Below are 18,678 nucleotides of genomic sequence, written 5' to 3'. Positions count from 1 at the left end.
AGTCTGTGTATATTTCAGCTTTCTTTATTCATCCAGACTTCAAGCCGTCTTTCTGAAGTGGAAGAGGAAACTGAGTCTCTGCTGACCCAGCCAGTAAAGAGACTTCATCTCGCTGGGGCTCATTTTCATCTCCTAGCTGAGGATTAGTGGTGGGCCCGAGGTGGCGCTCGAGAGAGCTTCAGGCAGAGCTGGGCTCCTACCCACAGAAGCACTGATGGAGTGGCCCCTGCCTACTCCGCCCTCCTCCAGGCTTTGCCGTGGTCATCCGCTGTGACCGCATACTATGTCTTGGCTGAGGAAGGACTGGGTCTCAGTCTGTCCGTGAGTTGCTGCCGAGGGGACAGCACATTTACCTGCTAACCCACCAACAGCCTCCACAGGTCTGGTCCCTCCTACCAGTGGCTCACCAGGCAGGCACATGGCACTCACTCCTGAAGGAAACAGTCATGGTGATATTTTTAGCATCCTCAGGAGAATTTGCCAGGCAAGTACAATTAACTTTTTTCTCCTTAGAACTCAAAGGGGTTTGTATTTGCTCAGTGAATACAACATAACCTCCCACAGTAAGGCTTGCAGAGATTCAGTTTTCAAAATTTAGTAATCAGTAGACCCCCACAGTCAGGCAGTTCCTAGAAGTAGTCCAATCAATGCGTTCCTTTAAAAGTGAAGGAAAACTCAGGTCTATTTGCTGTGGGGAAATCCCTAATTGGACTTTCTTCTGGGTCTTGTTTTCATGAGCTCCAGGGTCTTTATTCCCCTCTGACATAAGCTTTGTCGGCTGGGCGGTACTGGGGGACTCGTGTCAAGGGCTTTCCTACAGTCTTGACTTGTTCTGAATTAGCTGGGCATTGATTAGGAGGTAAGAATTCAAGGGAAATGCCCCTCTCTCAAGCGATTGGGAACACTGGCCGGACATCACCGGCAGGGACAGGAAACTCCACTGGGTGTAGTGAGAAGGCCTGCACGTTAGTCTGAGTGACAAGTGAAAGACCTGGACGCCAGGCCTCACAAGCTGGAACGGCCTGGGCTCAAGGGGCAGGTTTTTAGAAGAGGACATAACCCTGCTGTTGCCCATAGTGAGGGGAGAGCCTGAAGTCCCACGAGGAACTTGATGGAAGGGGCTGGGCAGTGCCGCAGGACGCGCTCGGCAGGGAGAACTTGGGTGCTTACAGGTGGCAGCCTCAGGACTGCAGAGGTGTCAGGAGAGGACCGGTGCTCTGAAGGACAGGTGGCCTGAGCAGCTGCAGTCAGTGCCTGCTGAGGGCGAGGCCAGGCGAGGTGTTCATGAAGGGGCAGGTGGCTTTACCCGTCGGTTCTTTAAAGGTTTCAGTAGACAGAGGCAGTGCGCCCTTGTCCCTGCCTCTCCCTGCGAATCAGAAAGCCTTGTGTAGGGCTCTGCCTCTTGGAGACCTCAGACCCACCACTCAATGTGTAGCCATCAAGCTCCAGCTCCACAGACTGAGCCAAGTTGCACTGCTGGCAGGACCCAGGCCAGCCTGGGGAGGGTTGTGTCTCCCGCCAGCCTCGAGTGCTGAGGACCTCGGGGTGAAAAAGGAGTGACCTGAGGCCTTAGGACAGACACTCGCATTCTGCATCTGGACGCCTGACCTTGGGCCTCTGACTGCTCATCTGTAATCCGAGGCTAACGGTCCTTGGAATGGTCATCTCAGTTCAGAAGCCCTGAAAGAGGGTGCATACACCTGGTGCAACCGGGCATGAGAACCAGGGGTGCTCATCCCTTCTCAGACCAGCCCAGGGATGAGTCAGCCACCCAGGCGGCCCACAGGAGACAGGCGGCTGGTCACCCGGGCCCTCCTGCCACTGACATGTACCACCATGCCAGATTCCCGAAGAAAGAGAAAGGATCTCACTGGCCTTCATGCCTCTGGCCTAATTTGATTTTATTTTGAATAAAGGACCTCTATGAGCAACTATTCTGTGTCCTTAAGGGTTTGGGGCCAGAGCCAGAATGCCTGGGTTCAAGTTCTGCTCTGCCACTTCCGAAAGTTGGGTAACTCTGGATAAATTTCTTGGCCTTTGTAATTCTCTTCATCTGAAGAACTGGGATACTGAGGCCTCCTCCTTCCAAAAACTGGTGAGGAGTAAATGCTTTGAACCAAGCACGCACGTATCAAAGTAGTTAAGGGCCATTGCCCCCCCCCCCCCCCCCCGGAGTTTCACGTGGAGGGCTGGGCTCAATCACAAATGAGAGGCCTGGGGTCCCTTGAACCAACAGGGTGGGAGAGGATCCTGGACAGGGAGGCCTCGAATGCCAAGGCCATGACGTTTGGGCTTCGGGAGGGAACCAGGCAACCTGCTGGTTTGAATTAGGCCGCCACCCCTCAGCAGCTGTAGCCTATTAATGCTGAGCTCAGTGGAAGGAGAACAGAAGCAACAGCCCCCCCTCCCCCCCCCGCCCACCCAACCCCACACCCAGAGATCTATGCTGCAGGGCCCTGGGTCAGCACCTAGTGGGGGGGGGGTGAATTTCCCTGCCACCCCAACGGCCCCATGCTGTGTTGTCACCTATTTTCTGGCACTGGCCCTGCGGTCTCCCTCCTTCCTCCATCTCAGCTACAGTATTTGCATAGCTCCATGCCCCGCAGAGGCTGAGCCTTGCACTGTCCCCCACTCCCTCACCCCTGGCCTGGGCTGGTCTTTCCAGGTTCAGTAGGGACGAGTCTGGGTTCCCCACCCAAGCCTGTGGACTGCTTGTTTGGGTCTGTTCCTCCTCCCTGACATGAGAGAGAAACTTGGGGCCAGATGCTTAGGGAAGTTGTGAAAAAACCTGTGAGCTGGCCTCTAGAGGCAGGCGCATGGCTGCTGACTTTCCAGCACTCAGCCCCTAGTGTCTGAAGGATCTTCAAGCTCTGCGCTGGTCTCCACCAACTCCTGGCTCCCCACTGGGACGTGCCATTCTGGTCTAGGATTCCCCCTCTCCAGTAACCCAGTCCCACCCTTCCCTCTCCCCCCACCCCCCACCCCCAGAAGCCTGCCATGATCAAGCTTGAGGTGAAAGTCCCATGGCATGGCTCTCGCCAAGGCCCAGAGAGAGCAATTCTACCAATCTCCATCCGGCTGGGCACTCCCACCCAAGAATCTGGACTCCACTATGTCAAATGCCTCTAGTTCCCTACAGATGTTAAACTGCCTCCTGCCTCCTGGCCCTGGCACGTGCTATTCTCTCTGCCTAGAGTGCCCTTCTGCCCTAGCTGATGGGCTTCAGCTCTGAGCAGCCCCATTTGAGCCCACCAGCCTGAGCTCTTCAAACAGCCCCTTCCTGCCAGTTCTAGTGGGACCCAAGTGCCAACAGCCTCACAGAGCTCAGGCTCTGCCTGGGGCTCCCCCAGCAGATGGGCTCTAGGCCAGATAAGTAAGAGGGGAACAGCTGGGCTCTTCATGGAGACTGAGCCCCCCATTCCCCCCTTCTCACCCACCCTTCAGCACCTCCTTTGGCTTGATTACTGCAGTCAAGGCCAGTCCCAAAGGGGCCAGCAGCCCTACCTTAGTCACGCTAGCCACAGCCCCCCACCAAGCCTTGGCTGGGAAGTGGGCCCAGAAGTGTCCCTGAAGTCCTGTCTGCCAGGCTCCTCCCAGCCTATGGGGGAGGCCACTCGCTCCCAGCCTCCCCTTTCTCTGGCTCCTAACGCTGGTGCCTGGATGTGTGATTTGTCCTGCTCGGGACCTTATCCAACCAAAGGGTACACAATCCCTCCCTTGCCACCTCCCAGGCTGGTGCAGGGATCCACTGAGTCAGATGAGGAAGTGGGTTGGGAGGAAGATACAGAAGGCAGTCTTGAAGTGATTGGCTAGTGAGGCAAGTAGGCCACTCCGGCCTGGCCTCAGCCTGAGACTTCCGGGAGCTGAGCCAGCTGTCCACAAACCCACCATGGCCACAGAAGTGCAGGATCTCTGGGAGCTTGCCCCATCTGTGCCCCTTCCTCTCTTCCCATCTTTTTCCACCAGGGTCTCTCCTCACCCTCCATCTGGCTGTGTGCATTCCCCCCCTTCCTCTAGCACTCTTTAGTCACCCCCTTCTTTGCCCCTGAGGTGTTTTCCCCCTGGCTTAGGATGGCCTTGGCATGAGGGCCTCCCCATCCTGGCCTCAGGGGAGGCCTTTACAATCTTACAGGTCAGACCATCAGACTATAGGATGGTACCTGCCTGGGATCTTGGCCTCTGCTCCATTCTCCCCCTGGCACCCAGACCAAGTCGCTCTGAACAGGCCCCAGAGTTCCTGCCCACTCACAAGTAAGGTGGCATACCCAGGGGATACTGCTACAGCTAGGCATGGCTGGTGTGTAAGCATGAACGAATACGTGTGTGGGGAGGGATGAGGTGTACTCTGTGGTACTGCTAGGACGAGGGCAATGGGACAGTGACCCAATACAGGGCAGCGGTCAGTTTGGGGGGTGGGGTTGGGGTGGGGTGAATGATGACATGACCGTATGAGAGACCCACAGAGGCCCCCTCTCCACAGAGGTGGTCCATCCACCACCTGGGTCCTGCCAGGCCCAGCACACAGTGGGCCCCCACTCTGCTGCCTGCTTAGCCTGGCAGTGTTCCTTTGTAGCCTCCTGCCAGCACAGCCAGCCCCCTGCCCCCACTGGTGTCCATGCCAGAGCAGCATTCCGCAGGCCTGGCTGCATCTTCCCAGCAGAGACTGAGTGGGGAGGCTACTGAGCAGCCGTCAGGAGCCGTCAGGTCACGCGGCTGGGGGCACAGTGGGGCCTGGGCCTCTGGCCCCCATTCCTTGTCTTGCCTCTGGGACTGGACCAATCACCTTAAAGGTTGGGATCACTGCAGCTGTGGTCTGGGTTCTTGTACCTTCTGCCCTGGGTGGACCTGTGCAGCCAGAGAAGCCACCAGGTGGGTATGGGTCTACCAGAACCAAGTCCTGCAAGCATAGAGCAAAATGAGCCTTGGGCTGCCCTGGGGTAGGAGTGCGGGGCCCGGCTAGTTGGAGATCCAACACTCACCCTCAGGTCAGAGAAGCCCAAGCCAGAGTGTGGGGGTGGTGAGTGCGGCTAGGGTGCCGTTCGGTTCTTCAATGTGGGGTCACTCAGGGGAGCAGGTGGAAGCCTTTTCTGAAGCTGGTTGGAGCGCGAATGCACCCAGCTTCTCGATCTCAGGGCTGCCTCCTACTCCGACCCCGCCTCTGTCGCGCAGCTGGAGGGCACCGAGGTTAGACCCTGGGACGAACTTCCCGGCGGCAGACGGGGGGCTCGGTGCAGCAGAGTGAGGCCAGGGTCCATCCGCTTGGTTGGGAGCAGCGGGGCCTGGCCCCGGCGGCCGGAGGCAGAGCGGGCGGCTCCGGGACGGCGCACACCACACGTGTCCGCGCCCCCCGCCGGCACGTTGGGCGGCCTGGCCCTTTAAGCGTCCAGACGGCGGCCCCAGCTGACGCGCGGGCTCCAATCGGCGCCCCGCGCCCCCCGCCCGTCGCGCCCGAGGCTCTGGGGCCGCAGCTGCTCAGCGGCTGGACTCGCCGCGGCCCAGCGCCTCCGCCCGCCCGGCCGCGCCCCCGGGGGCCATGGTCGCTGGGCCCTGCGCGGGGGCGGCCCCCAGCGCGGCGCTTCATGGAGCGGCCCCGGCCCGGCCGCCGGGGGCAGCGCGATCCCGCGGGGCCCTGTGAGCCCCCAGCGCCACGGCACCATGGTACGCAAGGCCCTGCCTGTCCCCCCGCTTATCCGCCCACCTGCCCGCTCTGCCCTTCCGAGCGCACCGCCCGCTGGCTCGGGATGGAGGGGCTGGAGGGATCTTGCCCCTCGCCGCGTCTTCCCGACCTCCTTCTCCGGGTCCCCGCAGGCCTGGAATGCGGATCTCTGGCGCGGCCTTCGGCGGGTAGTGGGTTAAATTCCTGGGGTGGGTGCCTGAGCACGAGAGGCTGAGGTCTTGCTGGGCACTGGTGGAGGGGGGCGCTTCCCTGAGTCCTGACGGCGCCGCCCTCGGACTGGGTGATGGGGGGGAGGGGGGAGGTCGGATTCCCGCCTGGGCCTTGGGCCACGTGGGCGCTGGAGCCGCCCTGCCTGGGGATGCGGGGGCGCTTGGGCCAAGCAGGGTGTGTGGGGGGACGCCCGCAGCTCGGGTCCAAACTCCTGTGTGACCTTGGGCCGGTCCCCCGCCCTCTCTGGTCCTGTTTCCCGGGGAAGGAGGGGGACATCAGCACAGAGAAGACTGGCATAGACACCCTCTCCCCAAAAAGAGGAGCCTGAAAGTCATGAGCCTGTGCCCCTTGCTCAGACTGGGCCCACCCACTGCTGCCTGGAGATGGAAGTATTGGCGTGGGGGTGGAGGGTGCAGATGGATGCCCAGGTTTGGTTCTGGGACTTCCAGTGAGGCCCTGAGGCAGGGTACGGAGCCAATGACTTGGTGGCCATGGTGTGGAAGCTCTGACTCAGGTGAGCTGCCTGGGCAGGTGTCCCTGGCACCTGATCTCCCCCCAGCCTGGCTTGGAGGGAGGGTTTGAGGGCATGAAACCCCCTGGCAACAGGAGTGCCTGACCACTCCCCTGGTCTTGCATCTTATCCAGAATGGCCTGGCCTGGACTTGGGGGTAGGGTATGTGGTTGCAGCTGGCACAGACAGATGGGGAGGGGCATCTGCAGCTTCAGGGAACTGGCACATCTGGCTGGGGAAGCGGGCACAGCTGGTGGGCCCTGCATGGAAGGTGCCGGGCTAGGGGGCAGCTGTGCCCTGCTGATGGGCTGCCAGTTATGGACTCAGGCAGCATCTGTGTGCCTTCTCAAAGAAGTCCAGTCATGGTGCTAGGTCGTGAGGTTCTCAGCCCCTCAAGAGCCACGGATGGTGCTGGCTTAGCTCAGGGTATTGCCTAGTGAATGGAGTCTTTGGGGCAGCACTAACCCCCAGGCTAACCCCCTCTTCCCCTGCTGAAGCCAGAAGGCCCTGGCCAGGCCTTGTCTGGGCTCTGGGTCTGGACCTGCCCATGGGAAGGTTGGGCACTTCCCTTTCCCCATGACAGACAGGCACTGGAGGGTATTCTGGGAAGGGGGAGCAGGGTGGACCGAGGCCTGGAGTGGGCGCCCCTCAACAGGCCCGGCTTTGACAAGTCCTTATGCAAGCCACTTCCACTGCCACTAGCTGGCCCCTGGAGGCCCTAAGGAGCCCGGTTACTACCCAAGTTGCATCTTGACCCCTCACTGACCTGCAGGTGGCAGCAGCTCTTGGGAGGTGGTTGGGGGAGAGAGTCTGAGGAAGCAGTTTGTCCCCTGGGGGCGGGAGGGTTCCCCAGATGCCTCTTCTTGCTTTATAAGTCATGAAAGGCCAAGAAATCTATCTATGTGTCCAGCCCAGCAGGGAAGGGTGGCCTTAGCAGAGCTGGGAGGCCAGGGCCCTATTACTGCTGCTCACTATGGGACCTTCCCATTCTGAGCCTCAGTTTCCTCATCTATGCAATAGGGGTTGGTCCCAGAAGATGAATCAGACTGAGTCAGGGGAGGGAGATGGGAGGGGCTTAGCACCATATCCTGGTTAGATTGGCTAGGCCTTGACAGGCCAGCAGCCCTGAGACAGGAGATGGGTGGCTTTTTGGCGGGTGGAGGGGTGGGGGGATAGGAGTTGTGGTGGGAGAACTCTAGGAAGATGGTGTCCATGGCCAAGAGCCTGGCTAGACTGGAATCTGAGAGAGCGTTGGGTGGGTGCTGCCCTGGGCTGCTAGGTGTGGAGGGTGGGGCCCAGAGCAGGTTGTCCCTGGTGGCTCCTTGAGGCCCAGGGCAGATTTCTAATTCAGGTAACTTGAGAAGTCGAGAATAGACACCTCCCCACACCCACCCACAGCTGCTCCACCAGTGGAAGGGCTGGCATGCGGGATACCGGGGTGGGCTGTGGATAGACAGGACCGGGGTTTCATCCCAGGGCCTCCAGGGAGTTGCTTGGGGCAGGGAAGCTGATGGCTTTGTGGCAGTGGGGCAAGGTCTTCAAATGTAGGCTGCTCTGATTCAGCTGGACAGGGTCTGAGGGGGACCAGAACCTGGAACCTGTGGGCTTGGTGCAGTCAGGCAGGTAGTCGGCAGATATTAATTGAGCATCTGCTGTGCGCTGAACCCATACAAGGGACTGGGCAGCCTGTCTGTCTGTGCTGCCCACCTTTTGGGGAGACCGCTATGCTGGAGCCAGGAAAAATTAAGCTGGTCCCTACTGTGGGCAATTTAAGGTACTGGATGTGGCCTAAGGGCCTGATAATTTGACCCATCAGACTTCAAGGGCCTTCCTCAGGCTGCAGAGTCCCCAGATGGTGTGGCCTCCAAGATGCAGCCATCTCAGAGCCCCGGGGCCTGGACCATACTTGACCTGGGGTCTGGGGGCTTAGAGGGTAAAGGGACTTGGGGGCCTCCTGTGTCCTCCCCCACCACACACAGAACCCCTGTGTGAAAGGAAGTTGCTGGTGGCCAGTCTGGAGGCCATGTGCAGTGGCCTGGTCCAAGCTCTAGCTGAATAATGAGGGGCTAGCTGGATCTCACCAGCTTCCTCTAGCAGGGAGGCAGGACCAGGTGAGGAGAAGTCCCAGGCCCTGGACTTCTTCAGAGAAGTTTCTACCTCTGCAGCCCGCAGGCCCAGGCCTTAAGGTCCACTGCTGGTGAGGTGAGGGCTTCCCTCAAGTGCTGCCCCCAGGGCTGCAGAAGCCAGAGGCCAGGCCGTGAGTGAGTCTGACTTCTGTTCTTGAAGTTTCTGGGGTTAGGCAGGCTTGGTTTTATTTGTGTGAGTGAGTGTGGGGAGAGAATCTGTGGGAAATACTGAAGGAATGGCTGTGTCCCTGCTGGGGTGACCACCTCGACACGGTTTGCCCACGGTGGCTCTAGTTTTAGCGCTGAAAATTCTGCATCCCAGGAAACCCCTAGGTCCCTAACACACCTAGACAGTTGGTCATCTTAGTCCCTTTTCCCCTCTTCCCTTTTCGTTCCCCAAATAACTTCCTGTTTCACAGCAGAAGAACTGGAGGCCCAGAAAGTTTAACTGATCTTTGGCCTCAGGAGGTCATGATCAGAGTCTGAATTCTGAGGGGCAAGCTGACTTGGGCTTGAATCCCAGTTCCTCCTCGTCTTGGCTTGAGCTTCGGCTCCTTGTCTGTGACGTGGAACCGAGAGTGATGGGTAGACTGCCTCCAGGATGGTGGGTGCTGCTGGGACCACGCTGGCCTTCACCTGACCTGTGTCCTGTGCTCCGCAGTTGCTGGTTGAAAAGACCACCGACTCACCGGCGGCCGAGTTCTCGCTGGTGGAGGACGTGGCGCTGCACTTCGCCTGCTTGATGGGCCGTCTGAACGAGCAGCGCCTCTTCCAGCCTGACCTCTGCGACGTGGACCTGGTGCTGGTGCCCCAGCGCAGCGTCTTCCCGGCTCACAAGGGCGTGCTGGCCGCCTACAGCCAGTTCTTCCACTCGCTCTTCACCCAGAACAAGCAGCTGCAGCGCGTGGAGCTGTCCCTGGAGGCGCTGGCGCCCGGCGGCCTGCAGCAGATCCTTAACTTCATCTACACGTCCAAGCTGCTGGTCAACGCGGCCAACGTCCACGAGGTGCTGAGTGCTGCCCTGCTGCTACAGATGGCTGACATCGCCGCGTCCTGCCAGGAGCTGCTGGACGCCCGCTCCCTCGGCCCCTCGGGCCCCACCGGCAGCGCGGTGGCCCTGGCCCAGCCGGCCGCCAGCTGCACACCACCGGCCGCGCCACCGTACTACTGCGACATCAAGCAGGAGGCCGACGCCCCGGGCCTGCCCAAGATCTACGCCCGCGAGGGCCCCGACCCCTACTCCGTGCGCGTGGAGGATGGGGCAGGGACTGCAGGTGGTCCGGTGCCTGCCGCCCTTGGGCCAGCTCAGCCCTTCTTCAAGGAGGAGAAGGAGGGTGGTGTCGAGGAGGCGGGCGGGCCCCCGGCCGGCCTGTGCAAGCTGGAGGGTGGGGAGGAGCTGGAGGAAGAGCTTGGGGGTTCTGGCACCTACAGCCGCCGGGAGCAGTCCCAGATCATCGTGGAGGTGAACCTCAACAACCAGACGCTGCACGTGTCCACGGGGCCTGAGGGGAAGCCGGGCGCGCCCACAGGCCCGGCCACCATGGTGCTGGGCCGGGAGGACGGGCTACAAAGGCACACGGAGGACGAGGAGGAGGAGGAGGACGAAGAAGAGGAGGAGGGTGGGGGCAGTGGGGGGGAGGAGGAGGAGGAGGAGGGCGGCAGTCAGGCAGAGGAAGAGGACGAGGAGGAGGAAGGGCACAGCGAGCAGGAGGAGGAGGAGGAAGAGGAGGAGGAGGAAGGACACAGCGAGCCGGAGCAGGAGAGCTCCGAGGAGGAAGAGGAGGAGGAGGAGGAAGAGGAGGAGGGGGAGGGGGAGGTGGCGGGGAGGCAGGGCCCGGCGGGGCGGCAGGGCAGCCGGGCAGACCCCCCTCCCCACAGCCGCATGGCCACGCGGTCCCGGCGCCGGGCCCCCCCTGAGCCTGAGGAGGCCGGGCAGCGTGGTGGGAAGCGGTCAAAGCCATCCCCAGGAGTGGCCCCGGCATCGGCACCGGCCCGAGGGCCACAGGCCACTGATGGGTTGGGGGCCAAGGTGAAGCTGGAGGAGAAGCAGCACCACCCGTGCCAGAAGTGCCCGCGTGTTTTCAACAACCGCTGGTACCTGGAGAAACACATGAATGTGACCCACAGCCGCATGCAGATCTGCGACCAGTGTGGCAAGCGCTTCCTGCTGGAGAGTGAGCTGCTGTTGCACCGGCAGACGGACTGTGAGCGCAACATCCAGGTGGGCCTCACGTGGCTTCATGACGTGGGCGGGCGGGACAAGGCAGAAGGCCAGCTGAGGCCACACAGCCGAGCTGGGACAGGCCAGAAGTGGGCCCTGGGCTCCCAGGGTCCTGCTGCCTGTGTTGTCCAGACAGTCTGGGAAGACCAGACTTAGCCCCCTGAACAGTGGGACCAGCCCAGGCCCAGGGTGAGCCAAGAAGGTAGGGCGCAGGTTGGTGAGGACGTCACGGAGAACTTCGTGGAGGAGGCAGATAGCACTGGCTTTTGACACGTGGATGTGCAGATAGGATTGGGACAAACCGTAACCTTGGCCAGTGGGGCGAGGGAGTAAGACCTGGAGGGAAGAGATGACAGAGTTGACTGAGCATAGGAGCTTATGACAGTGGGGGACAACCGGCTCTGAGGAGAGATGGGTCAGTGTTTTAGCAAATCCTTAGGGCTGTGGGAAGGCCAGCAGGGCCCCCACGTATAGCTTCACAGATGACGCAGTGCACAGAAGCACAGATGAAGGGAGGAGGGGTTCGCCCAGACGGGGGCGCCATTTTCTGCTTGCCACAAAGACTGAGGAGAGCAAGGGGCAGCTGGGCAGGAAGAAGCCCTTGCATTCAGCTTTTTGGAGATGCCAGCTGGCCTGGGTTTGGGGTAGAGGGGCTGGATGAGAAATCTGGGAAGAGCCGGGGCTGCTGGGGCCAAGCGGGGAAGCTGGGCTGGCTGCCAGGCCTCGGGCCAGCTTGATTCTGTGCCAGCGTGGCCTCTCAGGGCATGGGCAGCACACAGCCAGCCAGGCTGGTTTTAATGTTCTGGCAGGGATGGAGGGGGTGGGCAGCAGTAGGCGGATGCTAATTGTCTGAGCTAATTGCTAATTGCAGTGCCCTGTGGAGAAAGTGTTACCTGGGGGTTGGTTACCTGGTCTGCTCCACCCTTGTGTACTTGTTCCCACTTGCCTGCCTGCTGGGCTGCCCTTTGACTCTCCACCTGCCACACACCGGAGCCTCCCTCCTGAAGGGGAAGACACTTGTGTCCCTTCTGACCTGAGCAACCTGACCCAATTTCTGCCTGAGTTCTGGCCTTGCCTCCAGACCTCTGAGGGTGTCCTGCAGGGATGGGCAGGACAAGGGCCAGAGGAAAAGGAGGAGGGGAGTGTGGCCCCAGGGCTCTCACCACCCTGCACTACCTAATGGGACCGGGTACCTCCCGACTGCCCTTTGGGACCTATCTCTTTGGGGATCTCCATGGTGTCAGGGCATGAGACCCAGCAGGGGGAGGCAGCAGAGATAATGCTCCAGCTCTGTCCTGACCTGTTATCTGAGAGGGGCTTATTCATGCCCACTGTGCGCTGTGGCCCTTCAGCCAGTGAAGAGTCTCCTCTCTATAGGCAGATGCCTTGTTCAAATCAGTACAGAGGAGGGGCTTCCTTGAAGAGGTGACCCCTGGCCCTAGTTAAGCTCAAGGATGAAGGAGGGCCCAGGCTATAGCCCTGGGCGGTGGGTGGATATGTTAGGGGAGGTACCATCCCCAACTCCCAGAACATCAGATCTGGCTGGTCCTTGGTCACCACCGGCTCTCTCTCCAGCATAATTCAGGTGAGGAAACTGAGGCCCAGAGACGGGAAGTGACTTGTCCTTTGTCACATAGTCCTGACTCAGTACCCAGAGCCTGAAGTCCTCTCACCCCACAGTGTGTGACATGCGGCAAAGCTTTTAAGAAGCTCTGGTCCCTGCACGAGCATAACAAGATTGTGCATGGCTATGCAGAGAAGAAGTTCTCGTGTGAGATCTGCGAGAAGAAGTTCTACACCATGGCCCATGTGCGCAAGCACATGGTTGGTAAGTCTCGGCCAGTGAGGGATGGAGCCTGAGCACAGAACTGGGCCTCACATCTAAGGGCAATGTGAAGGCGTGAGAAGGCCCCTCTCAGTGGGGAGGCCTGGGGAGGCTGGTTGCAGTGGCAGGTTTGGCCTGCACAGGCTCTGGGGCCAGGGCTGCTATATTCAGTTGGGCAGGTTGCACACGGCACAAGGGCTCCTGGACAAGATGTCAGGTAGGAGCTAGAATCCAGCTGACACAGGTTGTGTCTCAGTTTGAGGTCAGCTGTGTCTCTGATTCTTTGACCACCCTCAGAGGGCTTCAGGCTTCTCTGAATACAACCCCTCCCTCCCAGGGTCACACCTCAACACAGTAAAGTGGTCCCACCAGAGTGTGTTCGACTACACCTCTGCCTTGGGCGTGGCTGTCTCTCCCCTCTAGGTGGGCTGGGGGGGGGGTGGGCAGCAGTGCGAGTTTGATATCTCTGCAGCCCTCCCTTCCTTGCCTGCTCAGTGACTGGGACTCAAGGGACAGGTGGCTAAGGTGGGCCTTTAACCCCTTTCTCCACCAGACAGTGCTAGGGTCCTCCAGCAGGAACTGACTGGGAGAGGAGATGCTGGGTAACCCAGGATTGGTGGGCCTTCTGGGCTCAGTTTCCCCAGCCCTGAGCTCCGTGGGGCCCTCCCCGTCTCCAATTGCTTCTTCCCAGGTCTTCCACCTCACCTGTCCGTGGGTTCTGTGGGGGGGCTATAGCTAACTGTTACAGTGTCATCCCCTGTAAAGCCCCAGCAGCACTACTGGGGTGCAGTACTACTCCTAGCCTCCTTTTATAGAAGAGGATGCTGACGCCCACAGAGGCTGTGCAGGGAGCCGGTAGCTGGACCAGGATTTGAGCTGATGCCAGTCCCATTGGGATACTTCCATTTTCCCCCAAAGCTTTGGGGGTGAGGTGGCCTTGGCTATTTCCCTTGGCCAGAGGCTAAAGAAGGGCCTCCACACTTGTCTGACCAGACTTCAGAGCAGACAGAAACCTATCTAGCCCACAGGGAAGGGGGTATTCCTGGGCGGCAGCCCCAAGTCCTGGGACAGAGGCTGTGAGGCAGGCCCCAGGGCAGGTGGGGTCCCCCAGAGCTGTGACGGCCATGGTGCCCACCTCGTAGCCCACACCAAGGACATGCCCTTCACCTGCGAGACCTGTGGGAAGTCCTTCAAACGCAGCATGTCTCTCAAGGTGCACTCGCTGCAGCACTCCGGGGAGAAGCCCTTCCGATGTGAGGTGAGTTCCCATGTCCCCCTGCCCCAGGGGCCACCCAGGATGGGGCAGGATCAGGGGCAGCAGCTGCTTAAAAACCAGTGGAATACAGGGCTCGGAGAGGGGCCCAACCTCTGATATCTGTGGCCCTTGCCTCCCGCTCTATCCTCACCTGCTTGCCCACCGGCCTGTCCCCCACCACCCTGCTCTGCCACCCCACCCCTAACCCAATCCACACACATTCAGGGTGGGAAGGCTGCCTGGGCTGGAACCATGGTGCAGGCTTTCTGGAGAGGTGGAGAGAGTTGCATCTCAGGCAGAGATGAGAGATGGAGCTTTAGGTGGAGATAACGGGGCCTTCCTATAGAGAAGGATGGGGAGGGCCTTGGCTTTAAGCCTGAGGCCTTCCTCCCCTCTGTCACCTCTCCCCACTTCCTGGATCCCATTCCTGCCTGGGCCCTGCATGCCCATGGCTCCTCACCTGTGCCCCACCCCAGGAGCCCCTGCAGTCACGGTCATGGGTAAGCTCTTCCCTCCCTGAAGGCTGCTTCCTCCCTCCCCCCCCACCCCCAGAACTGCAATGAGCGCTTCCAGTACAAGTACCAGCTGCGGTCACACATGAGCATCCACATTGGCCATAAGCAGTTCATGTGCCAGTGGTGTGGCAAGGACTTCAATATGAAGCAGTACTTCGATGAGCACATGAAGACCCACACAGGTACGGCGGCCCCGGGAGGAGCTCCACGCCAGGTCCGGGACCCCTCCCCCCTGCTCAGGATGCCTGGGATGGCTGCTCCCCTTCTCTGAGGCTCGGGGCCCTCCTCCCTGCCTCCCAGGGTCCCAAAGTGGCCCAGGGTGAGGAGGACCGGAGAATGCCAGGGCTGAGCCCCACTGGTTCCATGGGCGCAGGGAGGCTGGCCCTGGGCGGGAGTGTGGCAGTGCCCCAGTGACACTGCTGCCCACCGCCAACCCCCAGGGGAGAAGCCGTACATCTGTGAGATCTGCGGGAAGAGCTTCACCAGCCGGCCCAACATGAAGCGGCACCGGCGCACGCACACCGGCGAGAAGCCTTACCCTTGCGACGTCTGCGGCCAGCGCTTCCGCTTCTCCAACATGCTCAAGGCCCACAAGGAGAAATGCTTCCGTGTCAGCCACCCTCTGGCTAGCGACGGCGCCCCCTCTGCCCCAGGCCTGCCCCCTGCCCAGCCTCAGGCTCCCGCACTGCCACTGCTCCCAGGGCTGCCCCAGACCATGCCGCCCCCGCCCCACCTGCCGCCCCCGCCCCCGCTCTTCCCTACCACTGCCAACAGCGGCGGGAGGATGACCGCCAACAACTGACCCCCAAGTGCACACGCAGGACCTGGAGCCCCGGGCCCACTCTGGGGGCGACCCCGCTGACAACACCGGCCTGGCATCGCCGCCCCCACATCCAGAGGCCGCTGGACACGCTCTGCTTCAGACCCCTGCCCCTGATGGGGATGCGGGCTGGCAGCTCCCCGGAGCTGGTGGAGGACACCTCACTCCCAAGTGCCCCCCTTTCAGTGACTCCTTGAAGCCTTTACTTTTTTTTTTTTTTTTGGAAGTGAAGGAAAAAGAAAAGAGGAAACTATTTGCAGCACCCCCCTCCAGGTGAGGGGGGTGCTGGAGGCAGCGAGTACAGTGGAAGAGGAGCCTGCATAGCAGGTGTGACTGGTCACTCTGCTGAGGCTTGAGCCGGAGGGGCTGTCCAGGCCGAGCCTGGGTCACCCTCAGCGGCTCATCCCCATCGCCCCTGGGCTCCCTAACTTGCCCCCTCATCCTGCAGGGTCTGGGGAGAAGTTGAGATGCCAGTCCCCTTTGGAGGAGTTGTGGACCCAGCCTGAGGGCTGTGGTCACTGAGGCAGGGGCTTGAGACCAGATGCCCATGAGCGTGTTGATGGGGAGTGGCAAGGTGTGAAGACTGCAGACCCAGCTCTGCACCATGTGGAGTGGGGCAGGCAGGGGCTGGACCCCAGGCATTTGCTTTCCCCACCCATAGCCCTGCCAGCATTTACAGGGATTCCCAACCTGCCCCAGGCTACACTGAGGTCCCTGGGCCTCGGTGCTGTGGGCAGGCCCTGGGTGGGCAGACTGAAGGGCTCCCGCACCACCAGCTCCCAGGGGCCCTTGTAAGTGGGTGGACCCCAGGAGCAGGGCCCGAAAGAGGAGGCTTGGGCCAATGTTTTAAGGTTTCAAGGTGCTATCAGGGGGCAGGGGGCAGGGCTGCCCCTCACCAGCTGCCCTGGCCGCCTCTCCCACGCTAGAGGAGATGTGTATGTCTGTCTGCTCCCCGAAGGCAGTGCCAGGCCTCATTCTCTCCCTAGGCCGCGCCACAGCCTGCCCCTGGCTGGTGTCCAGCATCCTTGTCTCCTGGGCCTCTGCACTGGCAGTGGGGTGCCCGTAGCGTTGTCAGTGAGAGAAGCCTGCATGTTCAGGCCCTGGGGGCCAGGGCGGGATCCTGGGGGAGCCCCAGCCTGTGCCCAATGCTTGCCCCCATGAGGCCAGCACAGCACTAATAGGACACCCTTTTCTGTTGTCATTTAACATCTTGATTCCTACCTTTAAAAAGGGGAGGAAGGTTCCATAAGCTACATGTTTCCTAGTTAAGCTCTTTCCTGTTGTGTTTATATGGTTTTGTTTGTTATACTCGTTGCACCTTAAACCCCTGCGACCACCCCCACACCGTCACCTTCCCAGCATGGCTGGAATGGGTAGAGGCCTGAGCCCAAGGGGGCCAATGAGGGGACTGGGCCCCATCAGCCCAAGGGCTGAGGGGGTCAGAACTCCTCTGATCTCCTTGTAGGCCCATGGCACTGGGACAGGGGGCTGGGCACATTTTAATCATCAATAAACGAAGCACTTTATTCTGTACAGATGTGGGCAGGCCCAAGGAGCCCGAGTGATTTGAGGGTGTATAATCCAAGCCACACAGCTTGATCACTCTCTGGGCATAGGGGGCAGTTCCCCGGCCCAGCTGAGTGGGGGGCTGCAGCAGGAGCAGTACGAGCCAGAGCCTACAGACGCAGCCTCAGGTGCCCTTGCTGTTCTCTGGGCAGAGAAGGTGGGCCCCTCCCGGAGAGAGGAAGGCTTCCTGTCTGGCTCCCGGCTCTGTGGCTCCCCATCCCAAGGCTGGTCCTCCCAGGCCCCTGCTTTACTATAGCTCTTTCCCTTTCCTGCACCCCTTATTTCTGGGCTTCCATGATGTCCTCAGGGTCCCCCCTCCCCTTGCTATTTCTAACCTCTGGTCCCAGTGCCTGGCAGCTCTTCACAGCTGGCTCACCTTTCCCCCAAAAAAGTTGATCTCCCCCAATGGTCTGTGGGTCGGGACCCCCATGGGTTCCCCAACCCCGTTATTGATACCAGGGTCTCCCATAGGGGCTGGTAGCCTTGTCACCTGCTAGCCCCGCTGCCGCCTTAGTAAGCCTGGGAGCCCTGGCCAGGTTGGGCCCTTGGTCTGTCAGGCCAGACTTCAACAAGCAGAGGCTGGAGAGGAGTGTGAGGGAGCTGGTGATAAAACCCTGTCCCAGGACCTGGGTTTCCTGTTCTTTTACACCTCTCCTCTGACAGCAGGAGAAGGGTCCTGACAGTAGGCTGGGTGCTGGTCAAAATGGTCTGGTAGCTTTAGGTGGCCACAGCCAAGCCCTTTCCTGGGAGACCCCATCCCAGTGGGGACAGGAGCCCCGTGTCCCTGGTGCTAAGTGCTCTCCTCCCCTTGGGCCACTGTGGGTGGGAGCTCCTTTCCAGCCAGACCACGAGGGTCTGAAGCAATAATGGAACCTCAGCAGTGCCAGTATAGATGGGGTTCTTGTTTTACCAGCTTTTCCATTTCCTTTTTATTTTAAAAACAAATTATTAACAAGCACCTGGATATTGGAGTGAGGGGGCTGGGGCATCGCACCCACTTCCCAGGGCTGGCGGTATTGGTGGGTAGGGGGCTCAGGATCGTCACCTCCTGCCAGAGTCCGGCTACAGGGGGGTCCCTGTCTCGCTGGACTTCACCCATTTGGCCAGACCTCAGGTCCGGAACCTGAGCCAGCTCTCCTTGGGCTCCCTGGTCTTGGACCAGCTGGGGATAAGTGGCCAGAGAGATGAGGTGGGGCTGAAGCCCCATGGCCACAGCTTTGGGAGCCTGGGCTGGGCTGAGCCTGAGCTTCCGACGCTGGAGTGTGCTGCCACAGTGCCCCTCACAGCGATGGCAGAGTGGCTATGCCCAGGCCTGTGGACCCCTGATGTCTGGTCCTACGTGCCCACCCCACAGCTGCAGAGTGTGTGGGGGACAGCAGGCGGGTGAGAGAGAAGAGTGAGGGGAATAAAGTCAGTACAACTGTTCCTTGGCCCAGCCTCTTCTTTCCACGGTGCCTGCCCTGACTAGTGGCTGGTAAGACTTGGACCAGAGCAAGGAACCCGACAGCTTGGCCGCAGACCACGTGGACAGTGTGTCCTGGGGCATCGGTGGACCCCCACCTCCCTCTCTTAAGGATGTGCCGGGCTTCAGGGAACACCCAGGGTCATGAGTCAAGGCAAAAACAGATACACCCTCAAACTGGTGCTGGGTCCTGGGCGGAGTGCAGAGGGGCTTTCAAGAGGAGAGGTCCTGGGGCGACTGAGGCTGAACCCCCAAAGGCAGCGTCACAGGTGGCCAGGTCCCTTGCAGGTATGGTTTTCTGTGAGCACCAGGTGTATTGCCACAGGAGCGTCCCCCGTGCATACGCTCAGCACGGGTGCGGCGATGCAGTGTGGACTCATCCCTTGGCAGGCAGGGAAGGTGAAGGAGCCAGATATCAGAGATGCTGACCGGGGGCCTGGGAGGACAAAAGCTCAGATGGAAGACAGGTAGTGGCCTCTGAGGAAGACGC

At 60.5% G+C, this 18,678-nt stretch overlaps 1 protein-coding gene and 1 long non-coding RNA gene across 5 annotated transcripts; one reads left to right on the top strand and one right to left on the bottom strand.

Moving 5' to 3' along the window:
- Positions 1 to 2: 2 nt before the first annotated feature.
- On the bottom strand, positions 3 to 5,383 carry LOC141567171 (uncharacterized). Of its 3 annotated transcripts, none has more exons than XR_012489606.2 (2): positions 4,980 to 5,383; positions 3 to 1,366 (listed from the first exon to the last, which is right to left on the bottom strand). It is a non-coding gene; the product is annotated as an uncharacterized LOC141567171 (long non-coding RNA). The 3 variants fall into 3 exon arrangements; XR_016021268.1 differs by having other exon boundaries at positions 4,784 to 5,109; XR_012489607.2 differs by having other exon boundaries at positions 3 to 1,680; positions 4,980 to 5,109.
- ZBTB47 (zinc finger and BTB domain containing 47) lies at positions 4,665 to 18,151 on the top strand. Of its 2 annotated transcripts, none has more exons than XM_074312553.2 (6): positions 4,665 to 4,869; positions 9,186 to 10,745; positions 12,426 to 12,573; positions 13,713 to 13,828; positions 14,378 to 14,522; positions 14,781 to 18,151. In XM_074312553.2, the coding sequence occupies exons 2-6, from the start codon at positions 9,267 to 9,269 to the stop codon at positions 15,140 to 15,142; spliced, it is 2,250 nt and encodes a 749-aa protein (XP_074168654.1). In that variant the 5' UTR covers positions 4,665 to 4,869; positions 9,186 to 9,266; the 3' UTR covers positions 15,143 to 18,151. The 2 variants fall into 2 exon arrangements, with proteins under 2 accessions (XP_074168654.1, XP_074168653.1); XM_074312552.2 differs by lacking the exon at positions 4,665 to 4,869 and adding an exon at positions 5,399 to 5,658.
- Positions 18,152 to 18,678: the final 527 nt, after the last annotated feature.

Source organism: Rhinolophus sinicus, chromosome 5 (assembly GCF_057876585.1).
Source record: "Rhinolophus sinicus isolate RSI-liver-muscle chromosome 5, RSI-T2T, whole genome shotgun sequence".
Taxonomy (NCBI): Eukaryota; Metazoa; Chordata; class Mammalia; order Chiroptera; family Rhinolophidae; genus Rhinolophus; species Rhinolophus sinicus.
The sequence above is the reverse complement of the archived record's forward strand: the minus strand, read 5'-3'. Positions and strand labels throughout refer to the sequence as shown.

Coding starts and splice junctions, on each gene's coding strand:
- ZBTB47 (XM_074312552.2), top strand. Junction 12,574..13,712: donor TGTGCGCAAGCACATGGTTG/GTAAGTCTCGGC, acceptor CCCACCTCGTAG/CCCACACCAAGGACATGCCC. Junction 13,829..14,377: donor AGAAGCCCTTCCGATGTGAG/GTGAGTTCCCAT, acceptor CCCCACCCCCAG/AACTGCAATGAGCGCTTCCA.